This window comes from Gadus morhua, chromosome 5 (assembly GCF_902167405.1).
Source record: "Gadus morhua chromosome 5, gadMor3.0, whole genome shotgun sequence".
Taxonomy (NCBI): domain Eukaryota; kingdom Metazoa; phylum Chordata; class Actinopteri; order Gadiformes; family Gadidae; genus Gadus; species Gadus morhua.
The window spans coordinates 14,863,704-14,882,105 of NC_044052.1; the positions used below are offsets into that span (position 1 = coordinate 14,863,704).

General features: G+C 45.5%; 2 protein-coding genes across 3 annotated transcripts in view; one reads left to right on the top strand and one right to left on the bottom strand.

Annotated features, from left to right (window-relative positions):
• The first annotated feature begins 1,101 nt into the window (after window positions 1-1,101).
• On the top strand, window positions 1,102-7,471 carry pccb (propionyl-CoA carboxylase subunit beta). Its single transcript, XM_030355795.1, is given in 16 exon segments — window positions 1,102-1,147; window positions 1,150-1,343; window positions 1,634-1,753; window positions 1,863-1,931; window positions 2,049-2,105; window positions 2,214-2,327; window positions 2,732-2,842; window positions 3,186-3,294; window positions 3,919-4,039; window positions 4,170-4,251; window positions 4,476-4,599; window positions 4,837-4,944; window positions 5,401-5,501; window positions 5,985-6,083; window positions 6,276-6,375; window positions 6,680-7,471. Coding segments are annotated over 16 exon segments (1,677 nt in total). The 3' UTR covers window positions 6,802-7,471.
• A 152-nt stretch (window positions 7,472-7,623) lies between these two features.
• The window catches only part of stag1a (STAG1 cohesin complex component a), a 38,715-nt gene continuing 27,936 nt past the window's right edge, over window positions 7,624-18,402 (bottom strand). The window contains exons 18-32 of one of the 2 annotated variants that reach the window (XM_030355794.1): window positions 17,954-18,247; window positions 17,447-17,517; window positions 16,869-17,037; window positions 16,325-16,417; window positions 15,738-15,912; window positions 14,958-15,094; window positions 13,837-13,938; window positions 13,527-13,675; window positions 13,190-13,318; window positions 12,689-12,894; window positions 12,048-12,219; window positions 10,422-10,538; window positions 10,005-10,119; window positions 9,633-9,713; window positions 7,624-9,325 (exon numbers count right to left, since the gene is read on the bottom strand). In XM_030355794.1, the coding sequence (XP_030211654.1) occupies window positions 9,302-9,325; window positions 9,633-9,713; window positions 10,005-10,119; window positions 10,422-10,538; window positions 12,048-12,219; window positions 12,689-12,894; window positions 13,190-13,318; window positions 13,527-13,675; window positions 13,837-13,938; window positions 14,958-15,094; window positions 15,738-15,912; window positions 16,325-16,417; window positions 16,869-17,037; window positions 17,447-17,517; window positions 17,954-18,247 (2,034 nt within the window). In that variant the 3' untranslated portion in view covers window positions 7,624-9,301. Of the gene's footprint in view, window positions 9,326-9,632; window positions 9,714-10,004; window positions 10,120-10,421; window positions 10,539-12,047; window positions 12,220-12,688; window positions 12,895-13,189; window positions 13,319-13,526; window positions 13,676-13,836; window positions 13,939-14,957; window positions 15,098-15,737; window positions 15,913-16,324; window positions 16,418-16,868; window positions 17,038-17,446; window positions 17,518-17,953; window positions 18,248-18,402 lie in introns of both variants that reach the window. The other variant, XM_030355793.1, reaches the window with a different exon arrangement.

Genomic DNA, 18,402 nt, shown 5'->3' on the forward strand with positions numbered 1-18,402 from the left:
ATGACTTATGTTGGGACGAAGCACTCCTCGCGTTACTCCTATGATTGTCTCTCACATCAATAATTCCATTTTCACACAATGAATTAGAAAAATCCCACCAGCTAAGGTCCAAAGAGTTAGCTGGTGCACGAGCACCGAAATATCTACTAGTACATCATAAACAAAATTTAGGGGGATTGTGCATAGTGTGGAAAATCGTAGAAAAACATTAAAAACTCCGTCCTCCTATAGCTCAAAGATTAACGACGAATGAAGCCAGTAGTAAGAATTCACGCGCAGCAGCCGATGTAAACAAAGCTAGCTATCAAGTTTAGCACAGTGAGCTAACTTAAATATTGATTCGGAGGATTTGAGTCCCGTCAGTCTTCTCTAAACACATGCTTCGAAGTGAAACGCTGCGTGTAAAAAAAAAGATACAATGTGGCACGTTTTGCTACAACAAGCCCTTAATGTTGACCAAAACATTGGCAGCTAGCCGTTACAATGTATCAATCATTTGGTTTTCACTTTTCCTCCTTTGCTCCTCGTCTCGAGATACGTTGTTCACGCGAGACCATCCTTTCCAGTTACCTTGGTTACAGAGATGGGAAAACCTTTCCTTTAAGTGTATAATTTCCTGTTTGATATATATTTTTAATACAAAAATATAAACATATTTAAGGCATCATTAATTTAAATGTAATTATGTCTGATTATTAAGAGTTAATTCGTTTGTCAGTGCAGTAGGCCTATACCTTTATGCTGCGTTCAAGACAACTCGGAAAACACGAGCCCAGATTTGCAACATTTAAATAAGATTTGAACAGTTGTCCAAACTCGGAATGGCTGACCCATTAGACCAGAGTTGGAATATCCGAGTTCTGAGTTGTCTTGAATGCTTTCATTCTTTCAAACAAACAAATTATGCAGCTGGGAATTGTTGTTCACTGTGTTGACATTCGGTTAGGTAGAGATTCAACCACAGAAGGAATGACTGCAGTTCAAGTACCGCCTCCGCTCAACGTTATCAGGTATATGATTGGTCAACAGAAAATGTAACCTCTGCAATTGGTCTATATGCCTGCACGTCGACCCAACCTCCTCACACTAGCACAGGGTGCAATGGCGGCCTTCACCGTTGCACGAAGCAGCTCTCGTCTAATAAGTGGCTTAGGACTTCTTTTGGAGGTTTGGCACGGGTAAAACACGGTGTCGTCGCCGCCACTGCTTCCCAGGTTAGTCTACAACAACAATGCCGTCGGTATGCCGTTGGCCAGTTGTCCGTGAAAGAGCGGATAGACAAGAAGCGTCAAGAGGCTCTGCTCGGGGGAGGTCAACCTAGGATTGATGCACAGCACAAAAAGGTAACCTTTGGTAAAACTTGACTCTCTGTTTGCAATTGACATTTTTTCCCCCCATTAATTCTAGCTATAGTGCGGAGGATTTGTATTTTTTCGGACTAGGTTTAGTCGTAGACATAGGCCTACTCTGCATTTGTGTACAACTATTCGTAAGTTTTGTCATTGAAGTTAGTTATTCCCAGTGATGTTGGTGTACCATTGGGGCTTCTCTAAACTCGTTTACATCGGGAAGTTGGGAACTGAGTGGAAGCACGTCTTGTCACAGGGTCAACTTTAAACTCTTGTTGTCACAGGGTAAACTGACAGCGAGGGAGCGGATCGAGCTACTGCTGGATCCCGAGTCCTTCGTGGAATATGACATGTTCGTGGAGCATAGATGCTCCGACTTCGGCATGGAACAGGATCGGAACAAGGTAAACAAACAAGAAATACACCGGTGATGGCAACATAATTTTGGGGGTATTGTTTTGTTTGTCCGCTTTCCAGAAATCCTTCTCTCACCCTTTTGATTTCCACGCTCAGTTTCCAGGGGACAGCGTTGTGACGGGACAGGGCAGAATCAACGGCAGGCTCGTCTACGTTTTCAGTCAGGTAAAACCGACAACGTAATAACTATATGGAGACAAACCCAATATTCATGCAATTAAAGTGGGTTCAACTAGTCTGTTATAACCAATTACTAAACAATTGTTAATTTTTTCGTTTTAGGACTTCACCGTGTTTGGGGGTAGTCTGTCAGGAGCCCATGCACAGAAGATCTGTAAGGTTAGTACTTTGGTCTCCAACGCAAAAACTTGGAAAAAAAGAAATGGAAGAAAATGTGGATTTGAGTTCATGTAAGTTTTAAATTCAGACATGAGTGTTGGTGTTCAGGTTATGGACCAGGCCATGATGGTGGGCGCGCCGGTCATCGGGTTGAATGACTCAGGAGGGGCCAGGATCCAGGAAGGAGTCGAGTCTCTAGCAGGATATGCAGATATCTTCCTGGTGAGTTTTAGATAGAAAGTACATGATACATTGACTAAACTGATTGTTGTTGTTGTTGTACTGTTTTCTGATCAGGTGCTACCATTAACTCCAAGAGTTGCTAGTGTGATAAATCCTTATTAAACTATTATGCATGCAGAGAGAACTAAAAGATATATAATTTTGAATTTTCAAGTTAATTCCACACCTCAATTCAACTCGAGTTCAATCTGCATGTGCATTCACCAATGCTATCTTAAAAACTACAACCTGTCAATATGTCACTCACTAGTACAGTATCACAGTTGATCACTGGGAAACCCTTCTTGTATTCACATAACCATGTAGCAGCAAACAAAAAAATAATGTTTATCTTAGGTATATACCGTGTGAAATGTAGAAACGCATTTGTGTTCTTTCTCCAGAGGAATGTTCTGGCGTCGGGTGTAGTGCCCCAGATCTCTATGATCATGGGCCCTTGTGCTGGCGGGGCCGTCTACTCCCCCGCTCTCACAGACTTCACCTTCATGGTCAAGGTAGGGGGACTCACTAGCCAAACTCTTGATTAAATCATAATACGATTTAGAAGAGAAAAAACTTTTAGAAGACCATTAAAGTGCATGTGTTGATGTATTAATGTTAGTTCATGTGTTTTATGTCTTGTGTGGATCCCAGCTGCCTTCAGCATTGTTTAGCTAATTGGGTTCCGTTAATATACAAATAAACATTATCGATCTTTTGCCAGGTATGAAATTTACTGTGTGCATGTATGTCACACACAGCTTGTATTTATTGCCATATTGTCAATGATTGTTTGAAGGCTTTGTGTTTAAACAAAACAGTGGGGCAATGCTTGTATCTTATTGTTTTATTTTCCAGGACACATCATACCTGTTCATCACAGGCCCTGATGTCGTGAAGTCTGTCACCAATGAGGATGTGACGCAGGAGGAATTGGGAGGAGCCAAGACACACACAGCAGTGTCCGGTCAGTCAGCTGTGTTTTAATATTCCTTTACATATGATATTTTAACCGGTTTTCGTTGCAGTGACACCAAGACGCCACTAGATGGTACATTGTACTGCACTTCTGCAAGAGTTCTCATCCGTACTCATGAAGGCTTTTTACAGGCATTGGACAAATACATAAAATTTCCTTACATAAAATTTTCTTTACTGTTCATATGCTTGTAACTTCCAAGCTGATGGCCTTTCAGCCACGGCCGGGATCATGTTTAAAGTGTATAAATTCGTGAAATTTCTTGAAGCACTGTTTTCCTATATGACAAGATATATATTTTTCCTATATTGTTCCTGAATTGTAAGAACATGCGAGTAAATAAGAGCTCTTTAAGGAAAAGGCAATGCTGAGGCTCGGTGGAGAAATTAACTAGAGATTTCTTTATATTTTAGACTAGCGGTCAAAAATGAAGGATGTGTTAAGGAGCAGGTAAGGGTCAGTGGTCAAATAAGCGTACAAATTAGGTTGCGGCCATTGGGCCTCGAAACTCAGTATCCTTCGGCTGAGACTTTAAACCCTTTAGCCACACCTCTATCCTGCCCCCAAACCACCTCCTGTTCGGGAATAACCATCTGCGTGCGTGTCTCACAGGTGTGGCGCATTACGCGTTTGAGAACGACGTGGACGCGCTGCTCAACCTCCGAGACTTCTTCAACTTTCTGCCGCTCAGCAATCAGGACGCTGCTCCCGTCATGGAGTCCCATGACCCCAGGTAGCCAATCGCATTGCCTAGCCGGTGCTGCAACACGGAACGGTCGGCCAATCAGCTGTCGCCTAACGTTGTTCTCTCCCCCCTGTCGCCTAACGTTGTTCTCCCCCCCCCCCCCCCCCCCGGGTCACAGTGACCGCCTGGTGCCTGCGATGGACACCATCGTCCCCTCCGAGACCACGAAAGCGTACGACATGCTGGACATCATTCATGCGGTATAAAGACTTCATATAGAACCTTCACTGCAATAAACATTATGTCAAATAAATATTTATTTTGCTATCCCTTTCTTGTGCGAGTACACCTTTTTTGATTAATTGGTCATTATTTATGAAACATCTCTATGCACATTCCCACAGTGATCATTTCTCTTAGTTGTTTAATGCCATTATCTCCCTAAACATAAATTGTAATATACATGCTATGTCACATTCTCTAGATCGTGGACGAGAAGAACTTCTTCGAGATCATGCCCAGCTACGCAAAGAACATCGTGGTGGGGTTCGCCCGCATGGACGGGCGCACTGTGGGCATTGTGGGTAATCAGCCCAAAGTGGCTTCAGGTGAGGGAATGTCAGGGCGAGGTTGTTTTTATGGGATGGGCCATGATCACCTAGCAGCTGTCTTGGTTCTTAACACTTGCTGGGTGAGAATATGGGATTTAGAATTCAACATTCAGTTTTCTCAGCGAGTTTGCGTTTAGGATAATAAAGGGCCATTATTCATGCATTAAAAAAAAACGTACATTTTCGGGATCCTAACCTAACGAAGCCAAATTCGTGTGTATGCTTGTATCCCAGGCTGTCTAGACATCAACTCTTCGGTGAAAGGCGCTCGGTTTGTGCGTTTCTGCGACGCCTTCAACATTCCCATCATCACCTTTGTGGACGTGCCCGGCTTCCTCCCAGGTATAACAATTAATATCTCAAACGTATCATTGATATTCTTATTCTGTTTTAATTTTAACCTGAGGATCCATTAGATCATGTGACTTACGCTTTGTCGTCCTGCACTCTTTTTTAGCTCAGACTGTTTCTGTCCATGTCCTACCAGAAGGGCCAGTTTTGTTACGGGGATTTTGAAGCTTTCAGAAGGTCTACCTGCTGCTGATTTGAAACCAAAGACCTTCCTTTACAGTTTACTAGCGCAGTGGGGGGGGGGGGGGTTGCCAAGTAGGCACGTTCCAGTTCCCCGCCTTCAGCAAACGATTGACGGAAAACAATAGGCGAAGAAATAGAAACGGCTATTCACCCAGAAACGAGGTCGTCTGCCTCTGGACTTTAGATCTGGTCTAGAGTCTGATTGGTGAGGCTACCCTAACCCCCCCCCCCCCCCCCCCCTCCCCTCCCCCTCCTCCTTCTCAGGAACGGCCCAGGAGTACGGAGGCATCATCAGACACGGAGCCAAGCTGCTGTATGCGTTTGCCGAGGCCACCGTGCCCAAGATCACCATCATCACCAGGAATGTGTGCCCGCCTCCCCCCTCAGTGTATTTAATGCCGTTTGGTAGTAAACCCATATGGCCTCTTCAATGGCCAATGTTGAGAGAGCAGGGCGGCCGATGGCTGTTATAAAATGGCAATGTTTTTTAATTTTATTTTGCATCTGAATTGCAGCAATTTAATAATAATGATAAATTTAATTAACGTTAATTAATGAAACTTTAAAATGCAATGGGTTAAATTGTAGATTTCGGAATGGGAAAGGTATCAGCCTTGTGAGTGCATGCATCAGCCGATTGGATCAAAATGATGAATGGTATCGGCCTGACTTGTAGTTATGTATTTGTTATTAAGGAGGCCTACCAAAATCTCTATCAATTCTGCTTTTGTTGCATTTTAATGCCATTAGTAAAATTCAAACGCAATGGATTGTGAAGGGGATGAATGGGGTGTGTGGTTGGGGTTTGAAACAACTATAACACCAGTGTGTGTGTGTCACCTGTCCAGGCGTACGGCGGGGCCTATGATGTCATGAGCTCCAAACACCTGAGGGGAGACGTCAACTACGCCTGGCCGTCTGCAGAGGTGGCCGTCATGGGTGCTAAGGTATAAAACACACAAGCAAATAAATACGCCAACATTGTGTGTACGTGGAGACATGACCTTTCACGGAAAGGTCATATCTCTGTTCAAGGAAACCATACACGCGTGCGCAATACAGGCAAAAAGGATAGCAATAAAGGAGTACTTTTTGCATGTTAAGATTCCCATACCAAAGCATGGACGTGTGTCTCTCAGGGCGCGGTCCAGATCATCTTCAGAGGGAAGGACAGCCAGGTGGAGGCTGAGGCTGAATACGTGGAGAAGTTCGCCAACCCTTTCCCCGCGGCTGTCCGAGGTAACTCCACCTATCCTCCTGGAATTAAACTGTCGTGGTGGTATAGGCACCCCACCACAGCCAACACTTGACCTGATGTGGATCAGCCATGTCTCGAATGCATAACGTTTGAAGAAGTAATTAGAATAAAAAGGCAAAATAAGATGCTAACTTTAGTGCTAAACTCGGAATGTATCCATTAAGAGAGATAAACATTGACTTTGTGCTATGAAACAAGGTCACTTTAGATACAAAGTGGAGACCTAGATCGTGGTGGTCTCGACGCCTCGTACTGTTGTAATTGACTGTGTGGGTCCGTGTCCAGGCTTTGTGGATGACATCATTGAGCCATCGACCACACGGAAGAGGATCTGCAGAGACCTGGAGGTGCTAGCCAGCAAGAAGCAGGTGAACCCCTGGAAGAAGCACGCCAACATGCCCCTATAGGGCGGCTGAAGCCCCACCTTCTCCAAACCCACAGTAGCTCACGTCACAGTACTCCGGGGTCAACTAGATCACATGGATCAAGCACCGGACACAGCAATACAGCATTTGGTGGTGTGTGTTCTTGTCCTCTTGTTGTTTGACCTTTTTGTAGTGTTTCTTGGTTTGGAAATTAATTTACCACTCCAAAGAGACGCTGTACACAAAAACATCTCAACCACCAAATAGACACTAAGAAACGATCTGAGGAAAAACCTGTTGACCTATTGCAAGACCCATTCTACCCTAGTCTCTTATGTACAATAATAACGTATGAAGTTAGCGTTGCGATATTGGTGATGTTCTCTAACATCCTGGTTGGATGGGGTTTTCCATCAAATGCATCTCATAAGCAATCTCTTATAAACATTAGAAATGTTAATAACAAATGAACATTTGAACCTGTTCAACGAGTATTAAAACATGAACCACCAGTAAATCTGTCTAACCTGGAGAAATGTGTTATTGAGTATGTGCCTTTTCCATTTGGCAGGACAAACGCTGTCATTGGTCATATAAATCAAACAAACCCAAAGCCTTCATATGGTTTGTACTGCCCAAGGGCAGCAGGGTTTAGAAATAAGTCAGTTTTACCCATGTGTACTTAAATTAAAATGTTATCAAGTCATATGCACTGTTTTGTCATGGTTGTTTCTTCCAAAATGTTTAGAAGTCTATCATGGATAATTACTTTTTCTCATCTCCAGCTCTCTGAAAGTACCCAACACAAAAATACCGTTAGATATTGAGGAAAAAATGGTTAAGAATAATTAATTTAAACCACTGTCAGGAATTGATTACAGATTTTATTTTATTAAAAAGAATTTAAGTTGGCAGAAAAGATGTACTTTTAGAGTATTTAAGAACGGGTGACGTTAATTGTGCAGCATAAAGACCCAATCAAATTGATATCTACAGGACTGCCAAACCTGCCACAGGGAACACATGATCACTTGATTGATTGCACCAACAGTGGGTTGCGGTAATATTCGTCGTAAACAGTCAAACCAGTGGACAAATCCATCAGAAAACAATGGCACGCACCAATCGTTTTGCTCTACATATATTATATATATTTTATATAAATATATGAACCGTTTACGTCTAAAGCTGAAACGGGTTGTTGTACACTGGATCTGTTCACCCTGTTGACATTTTGTGTGCGATATGAGCAACGATTTCGGTTGAACGTGCCAAACGTTAGCTAAGCTTCCACCGCTAACCGATCACGTGAGGATTCGGAACCGGGCGAGAGAAATCAGAATAAAAGGATGAGTCGTTGAGATGGCTACAATCAAAACATACAGCACTTTGGCTCCCCTGGTATCCCATAGCAACAGTGTCTGCTTTTACGTTAGTAACAAAAAGGGTTCGGGTATAAGTATGTAGGCCACAATTTGGCAACAAGATATTCAACAAAGAGCTGTACAAACAGACAACGGAAAAAACACTTGATTTAAAACGTTTGTACTAAAGCTACAGAATTCAAAATATGTTTGTTTTTTTTTTTAAAACATTTTCCCTTCAAAAGTCTTGGTTCGGGGTGGTGCGCTTTAAACAGGGCGGAGCTTTTGTCCAAGATCAGTGTGAGCGTTTCTTTCTCATCCAATCACAACACTCAATTTTCCTTCGAGCACAACACAATTACACAAATTCTCAATGTCAGTCTATAAGGGGGGGGGGGGACATTCACCTTGGTGCGCAAATGCCTGTGTATGAGTGTGTACATCTAAATAACCAAAAATGTAACCAACACAATACACTTCACACACCAACCACCACAGACAAGGGATCGGATGGCAAACAGAGGGCGAGGGGGAAAAGATAGATCACATTTACTACTGTTCTCGGGTCCCCCTGTTGGACGAAAACAGAAGGGTTAGAGAGAGACACCAGGGGGGAACAAATCAAAAACATCTGTTGGGGTGGGGAGGGTCACTGCCAGGAACCAATGGCCTCTGCATTGGTGGAGCAGGGGACGGTAAAACGGGACGCACCAAAACATTGGTCAACAGTCCCAAAGCCGGCTACCAGAGAGTTTCACCAATGCACTTGGAAGGAGCAGGAGGAGAACGGGGAGATAGATGAAGGTCCGCCCCCATTTTGATAGTCTTGACTGGAGGGGGTCGGGGCTGGGGGCGGGTTCAGAAAAGGAGCCAATCCTGGTCTGTTGCGATCATCTTCCGTCCAATCCAAGAGTCATCATCAGAGGATGACCCCCAGCCCCCCCAACCCCCTTCGACACTTAGTGGCAGCCATCTTGTTGTAAAGTACGAGAAGAAAAGTCTCGGGAACCTGGAAAAAGTACTCAACCGGTGTCGCATATAGTCTTATAAAGAGTTTGGCAGCTGATTCAGGATCTCCCCCCCCCCCCCCCCCCCTCCCTCCCCAAAAAGACAACCCATTCTTCACCGTGCTGCGCACTGGAATCTTTTTCCTTTTTCAGGATCGTTGAATCCCCTTCTCAGAACATTGGCATGCTGAATCCCTGTGGTAGACAAGGGAGAAAAGAGAAGTTCAACTAAATTGGTTGGGAATTATGGTTACGACCACTTTACCACATATGTTAAACACAAGATACAAATCCTTCAAACGTCTGGGTCTACAGTTTGTCTATATAGTCATCGTTTTAATTCAAAAGGTTTACATGAACAAATAGAACAGATTGAGCTTAACATATGTGGCTGGTTGGGATGTGGCTGGTTGGGACTCTAAGGCGTCATTTGAAACATTTCTAATATCGAAACATACAACGTCCCACAGCCGCCCATCCCCCCCACAGATCCTCTACTCACCGACTCGTCCTCGATCATCGCCGCAGAGTCGAAAAAGTCTGGTCTCAACTCCGCCCGCTCGCGTCTGTTCCGAGACGGTGGCTGAGAAGGACAAAACATATTGGTGATTGAAAATAAATAGAAAATTCAGCAATCTGTGCAAAACTGTGTTACAAGCTGAATCTAACAAGAAGTAAAGTTGTTGTTAAGAGTGTGAAATTACTGTTGAAAATAAATTAGAGAATCCCAAGATGCATTTGAGAGGTCAATTAAAAACATAAAGATTACCGACAACATGAATGAAAAACATGTTTCACTAAACACATGATAATGCATCAGTGAGAACATCATTGTGACGGTGTGTTTGCGGTGGCAGTAAGTGACGTCACTGACCAGGTCGATCACCATGGTGTCCTCAAACTCCTCGTTCATGTCCTCCAGTTGACCCCGCGATGACATCATCACGTCCTCGAAGATGGGCTCGGCGTCATCCTCCATCAGACCGCGTCTAATTCAGAAACAAATCAGTCAGAGTACAGCTAAAAGACGTCTGACTCTGATCAGAATCCCCCTGAAAGAACATACAGCTAGAAATGCCCATCTCCGGAACATAAAGCCTCTTAATAACGACTCCGCAAACCAGAAAATAAGAACTGATGGCACACGTTGTGGATTACAGGAGATTGAAGGCTGGCATGGTACACACTACAAACTACACTACTTTACAAAATGGAGGCTCATAAATAAAGAGGGAGGAATGGAGACATCCAAGCCAGGTTCCTGTCAGAAGGCACATGTGCGCACACTTACACGGTCTGTCGGACGCCCTGGTTGCTGCGTGACTTGATGTAGCTCATGCCCGAGCGATCTTTCCTGCTGCTGTCGTCCATCTTCTGCTGGCCCAGCCACGACATCTGCATCTGAGGACTGGAGGGAAGCAAACGTTAACAAAAAAAGACAAAGAAAATCCCAAGCATCTTTAACCGTAGGTAAACGGTACCATTCATACAGCGAGCATGTTTGTCTTGAATGAACCATTCTGAAGGGGTCGGAGTCAGTTGGACAAACGGACAACCAGGGTAACCGGTTCATGGAGTCTGTTACGGAGTAATAGTCCTTAGTGTAGCGTAGCATCTTATTCTAGCCTTATTTGTTGTGCACGGGGAATGGGTTAACCTTGCAATTGTAATTGCTTGGCACATGCTTCTATGAACATCTTTACTGTACCGACAGCGATATATTGTTGTTTCTCTTCTTCTGACAAATGTTCTTGTTTGTCACTTTGGATAAAAGCGTCTAGTCACTTTGGATACAAATTGAAGTTAAACTATACGAGTGATTCAATCTAAATGCTCGTGCCAACTTGGGGACTTTTAAAGCGGTATCCAGCTACTGCAGTACAAACTACACTAATGGTCCTGATCAGTCTTGTCTCGCCGTCAGGTCGATGGCGCCAGGCTAGGCGCCAGGACACAAATTAAGACTCCATTCTACTTCAGAATATCGGCTCCTTCTCTGAAAACCTTGCCAAATATCACACGGACACATCAACTCGTGTAGATGGGAATGAGGTGTTTTTGTGTGTAATAGATGATTGATTTATCGACACCCCTTTATGAACAGCGAGGTTATCGCTACTGACGCAAACGTTTCAAGCATCTTTCGACCAAAGCTCTCGTCTTGAGCCCACCCACACTACACGACAGTAAGAGCCGACTACAAATCATTATTGGGAGGAGGGTTTATCCCTAAGTGGGTCACCTCTCCATCAATAGACCACTTTCTCAGTTTTTCCTGAAAATAGCAAATTCCACGTGATGAGACACAAACAGGTAGACATCTCGAAAATATTTTTTTTTTACTTTTGACCCCTCCATTGAAAGATCGGGGCAAATATAATTGAATGACCCTTGCTATCGCACCAATCGGCCACTAGATGGAGACAAATACAGTGTGTTCTGATTAAAGGCATTTACCCTTCTCCGGTGAAACACTCTTATGTACTGATTGATTTGAAACACTGTGCAGTTGCAAAAGATTATCCGGTTACGGTGGTTTTATGCGATCTGCACAGTAACATCGCTGTTGTTGTTGTTGTCTTATGCTTCTGATTTGTTTGGGGTTGGAAATATGCTTAATTTAATGGTTATGATCATAGACTAAAAGTTGAGAATCAAATCTTTCTAGGGCTGCGTCAGATTAAGGCTTTCTCATGCGTTTAAATGCCTTAATCATACAGTACCTCATTAACTCATACAGATCCAATCACTCACATACATCCGTTCAGAATCACTCACTCTACTCCTCCCTCAATAATCTCTCCCTCGTTCCCTCCATCCATTTCTGTCCCCATCCTTCCCCTCTCTCTTCACACACCCCACCCCACCCCCCCCCCCCCCCCCCCCCCCCCCCCCACCCCTCTCTCCCTCCACTCACTTGTGTACGAAGTCGTTCTCGGAGCCCGGTTCTGAGTCGGGGTCCGGCAGGTGTTCGGCGGCCCGGTTCTCCCGCAGCACGGTCGAGGTGAGCTGGGGGGGCTGTAGGGGTCCGGGGGTCTGCAAGGTGGTGTCGCTGCGCATCAGCCACGAGCCCTCCACGCTGCTCTCCTCTGCGCACACGCACACGCACACTTTGTGATAAGAACCCAGCGGGGCTTCAGTGAAAAACATTTCAGGAAGCTCAACTCTCTCCCTCCCCTCTGCCCCCACGAACTCTGGACTCTGAAACCCCCTCCCATTTGCCCGCAAGAACCCTGGACCACTTACTTTCTTAACTTTATTGTACATATACTGTTTTGTTCTACAGTTTTGTTTTGTCTACCTTTGCACTATTCAGAATTATTTTTGCACTATTTACAATTTATTTATTGTAAATATTACATGTATTTTATTTAATTTTACCAATTGTATCCGTTTGTACTTATTGCATCTTGGCTCAGAGACAAACACAATTTAGATTCCTCTATTTGTTTCACATATTTTGGAATAGACAATAAAGCTGACTTTTTAACTCTGATGTCCTAACCCAGATCTCACCCACGCTCCCGGGTCGTGTTCTCACTATGAATCCTGTCTCACCCTCGATGCGCTTCTTGTGCAGCGGCGGCCGGCCCTTCTTGCTGCGCACCGAGCCCGTCTTGCTGCTGGAGCCCGAGGTGACGGACATGCGGTCTCCCTCGTCGCCGCCCGTCAGCAGGCTGTTGCGGTACGAGATGAGCGGCAGCCACACGTCCTCCCGGCGCTCCGACATCGTCTCCGACATGAACTTCTCCAGGTACGAGTGGCTGGGGGGGGGTGGGGGGGGGAGGACATGTTCACATGACATCACCCAACACACCGCTTGAAGCACAGAGACGCCACCACGCACATGCGCACACACACACTCACAAGAATAGAAAAACACACACACACACACACACACTCACACTCAAAAGAGTACACAAACACATGCACACACACACGAGAGTACAAAAACACACAACATCTATATGCACACACACACACACACACACACACCCACACACCCACACACACCACACACACACACACCCCCCCCCCAGATCATTCCGGTGCACTTACACAGTCTTCTTGTCCTGCCGCAGCAGCTTGGAGGAGAACTCGCTGAGGACCTCCAGGAAGGCCAGGTTGATGGGGGGCAGCTCTGCTCCACGGGGGTTCTGGAACTTGAAGGCAAACTCGATACCGTCCCTGGAGGGGGGGGGAAAGAGAGAGCGAGAGCGAGAGCGAGAGAGATCGAGAGAGAGAGAGAGACAAAAGGGATCAAATATTTCTAGTAACATAAAGCAATTTTTTTTTTTATTCCATTCAAAAGTTATTAAGGATTTAATATTAATCTACATTCTATGGTGTAGACCAGTCCAGGTCCAGGGGGGGTGTGGCCGGGACGGGGTCTTACTTGTGTAGTGTGGCGACGGCCTCCCTGGTCTTGATCTGGTCCAGGCCGAAGGTGAGGGCGAAGCGGCGGGCCAGCTCCTTGATGCCGCTGACGTGGGACGAGGTCCGGTCCAGGTTGGGCCCCTGGTCCTGGAGCAGCTCGTTGAACAACTGGAGCACACACACAGGCAACCACTGGTCAGAGTGTGTGTGTGTGTGTGTGTGTGTGTGTGTGTGTGTGTGTGTGTGTGTGTGTGTGTGTGTGTGTGGTTGTGTTGTGTGTGTGTGTGGTGTGTGTGTGTGTGTGTGTGTGTGAGTGAGTGAGTGAGTACCTGCTGCAAGCTGAGAATGAGCGTCTTGGCACACTGGATCTTGTCCGTCTGCCTCGTCTTGCTCAGCGTCTCCTTGATGATGTCACCGTAGTCGTTGTAGTACTGAGGACCGGGGAGGAGAACACCACAGTCAGCACTCTCCCTCAGATCACATGACACACTCACCAACCACATCACTTCATCTCCTCCACAAACTAGGGGTCCATTCAAGTCTAGGGTCTTCTCATCATCTCATCTACTGGGTTTGAGTTTGCCATCAGTGGACATTCGCTATTTGATTAAAGATGCTGTTGGTTGAACTAAAAACCAGGTTGAGTGAGTTCACCAACAGAAGGCTACTCCTATATTTGATTTCAGTTATTTCTCTGAACCTTAAAGTTTATTAAGTTCGAAAAGTTCCCTTTTTGTCTGATTTGGCCCGGTCTAAAAAGGTATTCAGGTTTCAGAGGAATTTTCATTTAAGAAAAAGCTTGGCTGAGGATTTTTCAGTTCCCTGAGGTTTAATGGTTCATACAAAATGAAAAAAATTTCTAGGTCAAACAGTTGAACAACTTCAATACCACGATAAAGTTCAAAGAAAGGTCATATATTCTTGAATGTCAACTATTTTCATATATCTGCTCCCAAAAATGTATTTGTAACGACTTCTGGTATACGGCTGTATTACGTAGTGATAACGGACAAGAATATCATCCAATCACATTGCTCTATTGTTGACTGTAACTCATGGCACGGTGCTAGGCTAGCCTAGTCGCCACGACAAACCCTCCCACACTTTTTTAAAGCAGAGGGCATCCGAAAGATGTACCAAAAACGGCCCAGTAACTGGTAAATGGACTTCATTTATGTAGTGCTTTTATCCAAAGTGCTTTACAATACTGCCCGACATTCACCCATTCATACACACATTCACACACCGACGGCGGAGTCAACCATGCAGGGCGATAGGCAACTTGTCGGGAACAGTTAGGGTAAGGTGCCTTGCTCAGGGACACCTCGACACTCTAGCTAGGAGGAGCCGGGGATCACACAAGCAACCTTGCAGTTACCAGCCAACCCGCTCTACCTCCCGAGCTACTGCCGCCCGCTACAACAGGATTGGCTTTCCGGTGTCGACTAACCTTCATGTAGTGTTTGAAGATGTCGGCGGCGGCGGGCATGTCTACGATGTCGTAGATGATGAGTTTGCTGAAGGCCGCCAACAGGTTCCTCCTCTTGTGCAGCGCCTCGATCTTGTTCGCCTCATCCTCCTCGTCTCCTTCTAGGGCCGGATGGAAGAAGAGAAGGACGCAGGGAAGGGGGAATGGAGGGGATAGGAAACGAGTGGACATTGGTGAAAAGAATCCCCACACAGCAGTTGATTTGTGTACTTGGGAGGTTCAATTTGAATTGTGTCTTTGGTTTAGTTCCAGAAGGGGGTTACTTCGTTGCATTATTAACTGTTGATCTAAGCAAAATTATCAACTGAAATTATTAATGGTGATAAGCCATAATACTTACATTGATCTAAATTCAGTCATTCTTAATTATGATTATTAGGGACCTTTCCCTACCATCTCTAGACCCCCCAAAAACTATCTGATGATCTAGTCAATGATTGGGTGTGCTAACTTCCAACATTCATGTTGGGCATTTGGGAACCAAAAACGTTGGGGTCCAAAGTTGAACTACGTTTTTAGGAGTCAAACTCGACCTGATACTATAAAGTGGATTGTATAAAATACAGATAAAAACTGACCTCTGAAATATGAAAATTTGTGGAAAATATCAGCACATTTCCAGGCCAAAATAAAGAAAAAAATACAAAAAGTAGGGGTAGTACTCGCTGAGATTTGGACCATTGTGGTTTTGATTATCCTACTATATAATTGTTGGGCATTCCCTCCATTTCTATTGCTCACCCATGCTCTGGTTCTCGTCATCCTGGTCGATGAACACGTGGTCCAGCACGAAGTTGAGCAGCTCATTCTGCAGGGTGGAGTCTGGGTTGAAGACCAGCGGCTGGAGACCCTCCCGGCCCCCCGACACCAGCTGGTGGCTGAAGATCATCAGCAGGTCACACAGCAGCATGAAGGCCTGGAGGTGGGGGGGGGGAGTGAGGGTCAGTCAATCCCAACTGAAGAGTAGCAGACCTAACCTCAGCTGATGTGGAACGTTTTAAGGCTTTAGCTGGAAAAATGACGAATCCCCATCCCCTATCTTTCTTGGTCTTTGGCTGTTGAACTCCGTCTCAGTGTGCCAGTGTCAATTCAAAATGATCACTGTCGCAGGTGCTCGGAGATATATTTTTACACTTTTACACAAAATGCTGACTTCAACCACTCTGAATGCGAACTATTCAAGAGATTAGAAAATTGGTACACAAACAGAACAGTACTTGCAAAAGTTTAGTACCACTCCGACCACAGGGGGTGTAATGACGTGCCGCATTATTCAAACCACCGTGATTCCGTCTCAAGGTGTGGGCTGTACTATAGGCTCTTCCTACCTGTTCTTTGACGGGCGTGTTGACGTTGGAAAGACACTGCTGACACACTGCCAGGAAGGACTTCACCACTCTCCTGAGAGCCAGCAGGTCGTCCTGTTTCACACACACACACACACACACACACACACACACACACACACACACACACACACACACACACACACACACACACACACACACACACACACACACACACACACACACACACACACACACACAATCTTAAACTTTGAAGGAATGATGAGCCCTAAAGTGGTCCAGATGCAACCAGGACTTTTTCTGTGCCTTCTCACACACACACATTGGTTCTATTAACAGTTTTGAAAAGACAAGCATGTTACGATTGTATTTTTCCTAGTTTATAGTGCTTGGTTTTTAGCCCTTATTGAAACTGTTGTATGCTAATTGTATAGCTTCTATCTGCATGCGTTTTGTTCTTGTTGAATCACACTTCATGATGTTCATGGTGCTATATAGAAAACACAACTCTGTTTACAGCCACGGGGGGGGGGGAGGGAGGCTGGTAGTGGCCGGCTGTCTGCACCTTGCTGGGGGCTCCCTCGGTGATCTTCACCAGCTGCCAGAGGATGGAGTAGTGGGAACACTGGAGGGCTTGTACGGCGATCTGCTCGGGCATGGATCCCTGCTCGATGCCCGCTTTCAGCAGCCGGTAGCAGTTCCCAAACAGGTCCCAGCGGGTCAGGTCGTGGGCACTGGGGGACGATGAAGGCAAAGATTAGTGGTTTGAATACACGCCGTCGGGTAGTAGTGCTGCGTGGTCTTTTTGTGTTGGAATTATGCAAAAGTATTCAATAAAGTCTGATAGGGGGAATAACATTTGAACGAATGCCCTAGAATTACAAAATAATATTAATACATTAATTGATATTATGCTAGCTAATTTCAGCATCATTATCCTCATCATCCTAACAATACATGCGGTGTTGACGTTCACTTTTTTGTGTAGGAGGTTCAATGAAGATCTTCCATCCTACATCCTAAATCTGACGCCTAGACATCCGTCACCCATAATGTACTTCGAATTCAAGATTGGAGCGACGGATCGAAGTAGACCGATGAGTGAAAGGAAAGATGGAACCAAAGAAGCCCAGAAGGTCTCACTTGTGGAAGGCGGTGAGCCTCTTGAGGGTGGCGAGGACGTTGTAGATGTCGTCGTCGTCGGCCTCCTCCGCCTGAAGGGGAGACGTTGAAGAAGGTTTCATTAGCCCGATGCACAATGAGAGCTTAATAACTCCAGTATATATCAAAACTCTCCTCCATTCAGCATTCAATGATTTGTACATTCACGACTACAGGGTTTCCCGCAGAAAATGTTTTCGTTAAGGTGGTGGTTTGTCGTCAGACCGGGTGGGGGGGGGGGGGGGGGACCATTTGTGATTATTTTATTCAGGCCTCAGGCTGTCAGAATGTGACCCTGAAGCCTGATCTATAAACAGAGAGTGAATGAATTAAAAATTATTCAATACTTTTGTAAAATAAAAAATGTAACTATTTTTTGGACGTCGTAGTTAAGGCGGCAGGAGTGTATTGCTACGGCAGCTCCCTAAGCTGTATGGTGCTGTAGGAAACCCTCCTCTCTCCCTCCCTCTTCCTTCCTCCCTCCATCACCTCCTGCAGCAGCTCCTCCACCGAGTGGGCGAAGCGGTCCGTCATCTCGTCGATGAGCTGCGAGCGGGCGATGTCCACGCGGTTCATGATGGTGTACTCCTCCGAGCACAGGATGCTGTAGGTCTTGCTGCAGGCCTCCAGCACGTCCGCCTCGATGTGCTTCTCCACCACCAGGCGGATCTGCTTCAGCAGCGCGTCCAGGTGCTTCTCCATGCGCCCGGCGCTGTACACGTCCAGGTCGAAGAACTGCGGGATCTGCAGCAGGTTGGCCACCTTCTCAGAGTCCGCCTGGTACTGAGCGGGCAGAGAGAGAGGTAGGGTTAGACTCAGTCAGTCAGTCAGTCAGTCAGTCAGTCAGTCAGTCAGTCAGTGAGAGCGTTAGACCCAGAGAGAATGGTCTAGGGTTAGATTCAGAGAGAGAGGTAGGGTTAGACTCAGTCAGTCAGTCA